General features: G+C 33.5%; 2 protein-coding genes across 2 annotated transcripts; both read left to right on the forward strand.

Annotated features, from left to right (window-relative positions):
• Positions 1–2921: 2921 nt before the first annotated feature.
• On the forward strand, positions 2922–3869 carry LOC127104544 (uncharacterized). Its single transcript, XM_051041730.1, has 2 exons — positions 2922–3286; positions 3455–3869. The coding sequence occupies exons 1-2, from the start codon at positions 2922–2924 to the stop codon at positions 3867–3869; spliced, it is 780 nt and encodes a 259-aa protein (XP_050897687.1).
• A 9-nt stretch (positions 3870–3878) lies between these two features.
• LOC127104545 (uncharacterized) lies at positions 3879–4421 on the forward strand. The gene has a single exon (XM_051041731.1). The coding sequence runs from the start codon at positions 3879–3881 to the stop codon at positions 4419–4421; it is 543 nt and encodes a 180-aa protein (XP_050897688.1).
• Positions 4422–10183: the final 5762 nt, after the last annotated feature.

Raw genomic sequence — 10183 nt, forward strand, 5'->3', positions numbered from 1 at the left:
CTAAAGCCCAAACCAAAACAACCTAATTCTAAATAACATAAAAGTAAAAAATAAAATGATAAAAACAAATAAAAAAAAGGATTCTCAAAAGTATGAGACGATACATTCTGATTCCTCTAGTATACCATTTTTTTTAACTTTTTATCAGAATTAAAACAACCAACCACTGCCAATTCAGTTGCCGCATATCTTAAATAAATGGATTCATTCGAGGAAAACAAACGAAAGGAACTCATACATATCTATTAAAAAATTAAAGGATCAAGATGAGAGTTTTTTCTTGCCTTGCCCCAGTATTGAAATTTTTTACCCAATATACCCCATTCTGAAAAAAAATCCCAATCTACCCCCTTTTTCAGTTTGGGCTCGTCACTTCAAGTGACGAGGGGCTGAAGGCCCAAAATTTTCAGTAAGGGCTCGTCACTTCAAGTGACGAGCGTATGAAGGCCCAAAATTCGCTGTGTGAGCTCGTCACTTGAAGTGACGAGGAGATGAACATTTTTTTTAATATTTTAAATAGTTTATTGAATACTAATAATAATTAATATAATTGTTTTTTAAATATTAATTCTATATTTAATTAATATAATTGATTTAATTAAAAATAATAATAATTTTTAATGATAATAAAGAAATTGTGATGTTATTATTAAATAGTAAATAATTATATTTGAAATAGTAAATAATTATAGTTTTTAATTGATTTAATTATATAATTGTAGTTATAGTTTTTAATTGATTTAATTGATATAATTGTGATAATTATAGTTTTTAATTGATATAATTGTGATAATTTTTAATTGATTTAATTAAATAGTAAATAATTATAGTTTTTAATGATAATAAAAAAATTGTGATATTATTATTTTTGAAATAGTAATAATAAATATGATTAATTGATATAATGGAAGCAAATACATTTTATTGATATAATGGAAGAAATACATTTTATTGATATAATGGAAGCAATACATTTTATCTATAGTGACCGCCTGTTCCACATCTTGTGCCAACTTTTTTTCGTTTTCCCTTGCCCAAGTCTTCTTGTATTTGTCTTACGGGAGACGGAGATGAGTCGGAAGACAATTCATCAAGGGCGTTTTGTTGTTGTTGTTGACTTTGACGTTGTTGTGATGTGTTAGGAGGCATATCCATAACGTCGAGTTCTTGAACGCCAAAAGAAGGCATACTCATTAAATGGTCATCGGTGAGGTCAAAGTTGGGTAGTGAATGTGTGGTTTGTGTGTAGGTTTGGGGTGGGGTGTGTTGGATAGGAGGATAATACACATCATCAGGGTTGTATGTGGGAGTGGGATGTGCGTATGTGGTGTTAGAAGGTTGGGGTTGAGAATGAGGGTTTGAGTTTTCGAAGTTGGGTTGAGGAATTGGAGTGTATTGTATGGGTGGGCGTAGGTTGGTTTGTTGTTGATATTGTTGGTTGTAAAAGTAGTTTGTTGGAGGGAATGGAGTTTGGGGATTATGGTGTTGAGTTGAGGTGGAATAAAAGGTGTCTTGTTTGGGCATACTCCAAGTGACGAGGTATCACATGCCATTTTCAGCACGCGTTTCCCCCTCTCTCTCTCTCTCTCCTATATTTAACTTAGAAATAGCATGTGATTTGGATTTTGTTTTATTATGCTTAACAGATCAAATTGATATTTCCTATAAATACTACTACTACCTCATTTACATTCACAAATCAAATCCTCAATTTACATACCTCATTTACATTCACCAAATCAAATCCTCAATTTACATTCACACAAAATCAAATTCATATTTCCTATAAATACAACTACTACCTCATTTACATTCACCAAACCAAATCCTCATATATATTCACACCAACTCAAATTCTCATTTATATTCACACCAACTTAAATCCTCATTTATATTCACACTAAATTTACACATCCATGGCTCAAAGAAATTTAATTGTTTCTATCCATTCCGAAGGATCACTTTTCACAGATTCAAGTGAGGGATTCTCATTTTGCAATAAGAATGTAACTATGTTCAAAATCCACATCAACTCCGACTATCATCATTTAAAAGACCGTATTGAAAAGAAGTTGCAACGTTATGTTGAAGACATCATTTATCGTCAACCATTATTTAATGGAGATGATAATACCGTCTTTCACATAATGACACCGATTAAGACCGACGAAGATGTCAGGTCGATGTTTCAATGTCATGTAACATTATCTCAATTACCCAGCATTGAGATATATGTTCGTCTAGTCGATAATCTTGAAGAACAACCGAGTGACAATGTTGAGGAACAACCGTCTCACACCGAAAATCACTGTTATCCAACTCAATCTGTACAGTCACACGACTATGGAATGAGTCAAGGCATTGACGAAGAGCCGACTTAAAATAATGAACCTTTCATACCAAATGAAGAGGTGGGCGAGAATAGTGAGGATGATCTTGACGAGGTTCGATTTGAAGATCTTTTCGGTGTTAGCGATGACGATGGCAATGAGGAAATATTAGACACACCGGCCGTTGCGCTAAGAGCGCAACCAATTAGTTTGTACAACCCACCTGCGCACATGTAAAACATAAGTTTGGATGATGTCGAACCAATCTCCGTTTTCGGCAGTTTCATACCAACTCACAACTTTGACGAAATAGAGGAGGGCATAGAGTATGAAGATAAGGAAGAGTGTCTTCTGGCGTTGCGACAATGGCATATAAAACGTAGTCTAGATTTTTCTGTGGTTAAATCTGACAGTGTACGTTTTGTCATCAAATGTAGAAATTCAACATGCAATTTCAAATGCAGGGTCTCTTTGCGCAAGGGCAACTCAAGGTGGAGAGTTGGTAAGTCTAGTGGGCCTCATACGTGCACAACCACTTCCATGTCACAAGACCATACAAAACTCAGTTCAGAAATGATTAGCAAGAGCATAATGGAGCTTGTAAATCGGGACGCTTCTCTTAAGGTGAAGGTTATCATTGCTCATGTTGTTGAGAAATACCGGTATATCATATCATACAAAAAGGCATGGATTGCAAAGTGTAAGGCGGTTGAGTCACTCTATGGAAATTGGGAGACATCTTACAACGATCTTCCGCAGTGGATACTGGTAATGAAAACATATCTTCCAGGTACCATTATAGAATTACAAACCCTACCTGTGATTTCAAATGATGGTTCATACTTGGGTGACCAAAGGATATTTCATCGTCTGTTTTGGGCGTTTAGACCATGTATACGTGGCTTCGCGTATTGTAAACCAATTGTGCAGGTTGATGGAACTTGGTTGTATGGCAAGTACAGAGGGACTCTGCTGATGGCTGTGGCATAGGATGGGAACGGGAACATATTTCCGATAGCGTTCGCATTGGTTGAAAGTGAGACAAAGGAAGCCTGGAGTTTCTTTCTTAAGAATTTGAGAATGCATGTTACCCCCCAAGCAAATCTATGCCTAATATCTGACAGGCATGAATCAATAAAGAGTGCATACAACAACCCGGAAAATGGATGGCAGTTTCCTCCTTCATCACACGTCTATTGCATTAGACATATCGTGCAAAACTTCATGCGGGAGATTAAAGACAAGGATCTGCGGAAAATAGTTGTTAACATGGGTTATGCGTTAACAGAGGCAACGTTTAACTACTATCGGGGGGAAATCCGAAGAACAAACAACGACGCTTTATCATGGATAGACAACATCCCTCGCGAGAAGTGGGCAAAGGCATTTGACGGAGGGCAATGCTGGGGTCACATGACAACTAACCTAGCAGAAGCAATGAATGCGGTGTTGAAAGAAACCCGAAACCTTCCAATCACTGCATTGGTCAAATCTACGTACTATCGTTTAGGATCACTATTTGGTAGAAGAGGCCATTAGTGGACAAAAATGTTAGCCTCTGGGCAGGTTTTCACTGATAACTGCAACAAGAGGATGGCTGAGGAAGTCATCAAAGCTAACACGCATAACGTCATGCAGTTCGACCGAAAGAGATTTTATTTCATGGTCCAAGAGAAGATTAATCATAACGACGGTCGACCAACCGGAACGTTCAACGTTGATCTGAGGAAACAACACTGTGACTGTGGGAAATTTCAGGCATTTCACTTACCTTGCTCCCATGTAATCGCAGCATGTTCGAGCATACGCCAAGACTATTCCATTCACATTCCAGACGTCTTCAAGGTCTATCAGGAGAGTTTCCTAGGACTTCCCCATGAGGAGAATTGGCCACAATATGAAGGATTTACTCTTTGCCACGACGACTCTATGAGAAGGAGGAAGAAAGGGCGCCCAAACAGCACCAGGATTAGAACCGAGATGGATGACGTTGAGAAGGAGAAGAGAAGGTGTGGAATTTGTCGTGAAATAGGACACATGCGTAGGAAATGTCCTAATGTTGCAGGACCATCCCAACGACCTTCCAGATGATTATGTTGTTGTTTTAAATATCCGTTCAGATGACTATGTTTATTTATTTATTTATTAACTACTATGCACGTAATATATATAAACCATTGTGTACTTCTAATGTCTTTTGGGAACAAACATTTATGAAATACATTTGTTAATCAAAGGGTTATGGTTACAAAGTAAGACCACATTAACTAAACAACAACAACAACCAACACAACTGGTAATTAAAAAACTAATCAACAACAACAACCAACACAAGTGGACCTTCAACTCCTCTATTAACTTCACCACTATGTGCCGAAAACATACACTGGACATCTTCATCATTTTCTATACGATCCAGGTAATACATGTACGTACCATCGGGGCTTGCATCAGTCAACGTTATGTATGGACAACGATACTCTACTTTCCTCACCTTCATACGACGCCCGCCCAACTGTCGGAAGCCAGTGTGAATGGCAGAAATCAGTATTCTGAAATTCCATTGCGGATCAAGGCAAACACTCATTTTTTCACCGTGTCCATAAAATACAAGACCACAAACAGACATTATGAACTAAAGAAAGGATTTGGTGGTCTGAGTTACATTTCTACAAGTTCTGCTATTTATACAAAAATTAATAGTTGAATACTCGGCAAATCATTGGCCGAGATAGTACAAACACAAAAACTTTTTTGCGGGAAAGATATCATTTCCAAAAAATGATTGACATTTTGGAGGGAAAAATAACAATTTTATTATTAATATATAAGACACCAATTATTTCTATTATTAATATTCTAAATATTATTCATTTTTATTATTAATTTAATCAAAAATAATAATATCACAAATTTTTTATTATCATGAAAAACTATAATTATTTATTATTTATTTTAAATATTTTTTTATAAAAAAATTATTATTATTTTTAATTAAATCAATTATATTAATTAAATATATAATTAATAATTAAAAATTAATTATATTAATTATTATTGGTATTTAATAAACTATTTAAAATATTAAAAAATAAAAAACACAAAATTCTTCATCACCTCGTCACTTCAAGTGACGAGCCTACAAAGCAAAAAAAATTCTTCATCCCCTCGTCACTTCAAGTGACGAGCCCCAATTGGAAAGGGGGTAGATTGGGAAATGATTTTTAAAGTGGGGCATATTGGGAAAAAGTTTACAAAAGAGGGGCATTTGAAGCAAAAACTCTCAAGATGATTAAAAAAAATTATTTTGACAGAGTATTTTTATAATTTTATTGTATTTTGTAAAATTCTTGAAAGCCACTTATTTTAAAATAGAATGAGCAATTAATTAATCAATTATTAAGCTAACTCAATTGAACTAAATTCCTTGTGTTTTCTTATACTTTATAATCTGTCAAATTTAAAATTTTTAAGAGCATATTAAGGTTGATATTTTCTCTTATATAAATGAAATGCAGTGATTTATTTCTTTGAAAAAACATTAAAACTTTTTCATCTGAATATCCCAGTCTTAGGACATATTAAAATTAATATAATATAATATAATACCCAATCTGACACAAAAGTCTCATTCATCAGATTCAGTCAAAAGTAGAAGTTCTACTATTTATGTTTGAGTTAAGTTAGAGGTCGACACAAAACTCCAATAAACTGTCTCATCAAAATAGAAAAGAAGCTCAGAAAACTAGATAACGCATCTACAAAGAAACCAAAACATGATAGACTAAGATATTTTATCTCACACACACAAACTATAAACTACGATAAAGTTACATTATGTTCGAGTTAAAGGTCGACAACGCAAAGCTCAATAAAAACAACGCATTCAATAAGAAATCAGAACATGATACACTTAGTTGAAATTACATCGATAGCATTTACTATAAAGTATACAAGCCATTTTCAACTATACGACCGACACAAATTGTGCCCAAAAGATAAATGTTTATTTATTTATACATAACATAGTATTAAAGAAAAAATGTTTATTTATTTATACATAACATATTAAAGAAAAATATTATACAAAGATTTATTTTTCATTTATATTCTTTAATTTTACTCGTTTATAAAATTGAATTTTCTATTTTAAAATCACAAATTTTGTTCTCCTCTACAAATTATTTGACTCAAAAGTGATAGTGTAATATATTTTAAAAATTATTTAGATAAATTAATTATTTAGATATAATTAATTATATTATAAAAATAAGAAAATTTTGAAATTAAAATTAAAGTTTTTCAGAAATTTCTTTAATCTTTTAAATTTGATCATTTCACTTTATTAAATTTATATATCTAAGTATGATTTGAACTTCACAAATTTCTAGAAAAAGATATCAAAAATAAATAGAGGAAATAGGAGATGCCCTTATTGTCATCCAATACGACGTGGGCACCAATGTTTGTACATATATTCTATGGGTACCTACGTACCCATATACATACCCGTTTATTTGCATTTCTAATAAAAAAATATTATCAATTATAATTTATCATGTTATTTTAATTTTTTAATAATATTTTTAAAAAATTGAGAATGTTATTGTTGAGATAAGACATAAACAAACATTTATATTAAAACGCGTTGAAATTTAATAGTGATGTATTTAATAAAATTGTTAGATTAACATGTGTAGATAATAATGAAAATAATATATATATATATATATATATATATATATATATATATATATATATATATATATATATATATATATATATATATATATATATATATATATATATATATATATATATATATATATATAGTGAAGGTATGGGGTGGATTGAGTACTAAGGTACCCGTATCTATATCCATACCTGCTTATTTTGGTGGATAATTGTTCGTGCTCGTGTTCATACCCATTTTATGAGTTTTTATCCTACATGTTGTGGGTAATATTTGCGGGTACCTACTGGGAATAGGTATAATTCTCATCCCTAATCCCACCACATCATACTAATAATTTAAAATGATTTGGATGATTTATCAGATTAATGGTTTTCTATTAGATGATTATGTAACATTGACAGTATATATCCATTAAATTCAAAATAATAAAAATGGTAGAACTTCTGACGGTTCTACCATCTCCTCTTTTTCTTCCATGTTGACCTATTCTTGCGTCAACTTCTGCTTTCCACCTTTCATTAATACCTGCATAAACTTAGCAAACTTGAAAATTAATTCTAAAATTTCATGAAAAGAGAGACTTATTTGAAGTTGTTTCAACATATCTTTAAATTTTCATACATTCCAGCCTCATCCTCCTGTTACAATTTCTTCTTAATGATGAGATATGGTAGTTTATGTAATCCGGTAAAGGTGGGTTCAGTTCATTCAGAATTTGATTCTTTGTTCTCTTCCAAGGAATTTTTTTATCAATGAAGTGATCAATTGTGACTTCTCTTTCCTCTTTGTCACCTTGATTTCCACTCTCCTCCTTTCGATTTCACCGTTCTTTTCCTCATTTTTTTCTCTTTAACCTTTTCAGCTTCCTCCTTTCTAGTAACAACCCCAAAATCCGTTTCCACAATCTTGCATGTTTCATTCTTGGGATTATTAATGGTGTTACTGGTGAATCCTCCACTTGAGCTTTGCAAAGCAACTATTTTTCTTGATAATTGACCAATTTGAGTCTCCAAATTTTTTATTGACGCATAATGGTTTCTGCTCAAAATTTCATGGTTCCTAGTTACCTGCCAAAGCTACTTTGAGTGGCCTTAATGAAATTCTGTAAAGTCTCTTCCAATTGTAATGACTTCCTTTGAAACGAAACTTGTTGGTTTTGTAGAATCCTTTGTTTGGCATTGGAATTCTGATTATTGCTCTAACGGAAATTTGGATGATCTTTCCAACCCGGATTCTATGTGTTGGATAATAGTTGTTCTTTTGAAAATTTGCAAACTGAACTTCCTCACTTGTCCCTTCCAACGAACACCTTCCATTTGCATGTTCTACTCCACAGAAATCACACCTAAATGCTTGTACCTGACTCATATTAGCTCTACCTAAGCTGCTTTCAGCTAGCTTTTTATTTAACAGTTCAATATGAGCTAAAAGAGAAGTATGTCTATCAAGAGGTAACATACCTTTAGGCGTGCCCATAGTTTCAAGCTTGATCGACCTTTCATTTTTTGAACGGTATTCATTCGTAGACATCTTCTCAATGAGGTATTTTACTTGTGGCTCAGTCATTTGACGAATAGTACCTCCCGCAGAAGCATCCAATAACATGTGAGTTTGACTCTTGAGACCTTAGATGAAGTTTTGCATTTGTTCCATACTATTCATGTTATGATTTGGGCATCTGCGCAACGAAAGTTTAAATCTCTCTCAAGCGTCATAAAATGACTCAATTTCATGCTGCTCAAAATTAACAATTTCTGTTCGGCGCTCGGTAAACTGAGTAGTAGTAAAAAATCTTTCAAGGAATTTATCCTCCAATTACTTCCAAGTCCAGATTGTTCCATTCGGAATGCAAAACACCCAATCTTTCGCTCTTTCAATCAGTGAGAACCTAAACAACCTCAATTTAACTCGATCTTCAGTGGCATCAATAGGTTTGCACATTGAAGTTGTTTCATAAAAGCGTGCAAGATACGCCCATGGGTTTCTAATCGCGTTCTCGTCGAGTGAATTTTCTCTTAAACCTGAAAGTACATAATTTTTAATATCAAAGTTAGCAAGGTATGCCGGTACAAACCCCTTGGAAACATGTGCTTCATCAGTTCGTTTACAGTAGTCCCCCATAGTTAGGGATTGTGCATCTTCCATTACTTATTCTTTAGAGTCAGAAGAACTTTATAGTTGCTCTTCTTCTAGTCTTCCTCCATCCGGAGCTGCTTCTCTAACTGCTTTTCTGAGAGCACGTGCGATTCTTTCGATTTTCGGATCCAATGGAATTAATGGGGATCCTGAACTGCACAAACACAAACAGAAAATACCTTAGTAGCACTATGATAAACAAGAAATTAATACAAAAATTAAAAAGACTGAAAATAGAAATAAAAACAATTGCACGAAAGTCACCTTGTTGAAAAAGCAATTGTCCCCGACAACTTACGACGCCAAAAACTTGACGACTTCTCAACAAGTGTACTAATAATGTCGCAGTAATAAAAATATCAAATCCACATGGGCTTCCTCCAAGCAAGACAAAATGTGTGCAATTTGGATAAACTAGTAAAAGAGAGGGGGGGGGGGGATTCGAGTTTCAGTATGAAAAGTAAATAAATGAGTAAAAATGTCACAAAAACGGTCAGGTTGTGTTGTAGAATCCCATATTCCTCTCTTGTTGATGTTTGATGCCCTGTATGAATTATCTAATCACTGTATCCTCACGGCGAATTAATAAAATTGTTATAGCTTATCCCCCATGAAATAACTCACTAACCACTACCAGGAGCTTCCTATTCCTAGTCTGCCAATGTAAACAGGGTTAGACGATGTATAAAACGTTAATTCTATATGCCATTACTCGGGGTCTCCTATCCCTATTCAACCAATATAAGTACATCAATTACCCTAGGTCCAACATATAGACCAATGGTCAGTATTCCCTATGTGTCCAAAATCAAATTAGAAGAGTATCTCACATAAAAAGCATTACGAACAAGAAGCAATTGAATAAAGTTATAGATCAATATGTTCATACAGCGGTCAAATCAACATAGAATCCAACAATTGAGAAACAGGTCCATCATAACACAATCTAACCTAGAAAAATTTAGCTAGTCATAGTGTAATTAAAAATATCATAATTGATAAACAATGATAACATAAGAAG

Source organism: Lathyrus oleraceus, chromosome 7 (genome assembly GCF_024323335.1).
Source record: "Lathyrus oleraceus cultivar Zhongwan6 chromosome 7, CAAS_Psat_ZW6_1.0, whole genome shotgun sequence".
NCBI lineage: Eukaryota > Viridiplantae > Streptophyta > Magnoliopsida > Fabales > Fabaceae > Lathyrus > Lathyrus oleraceus.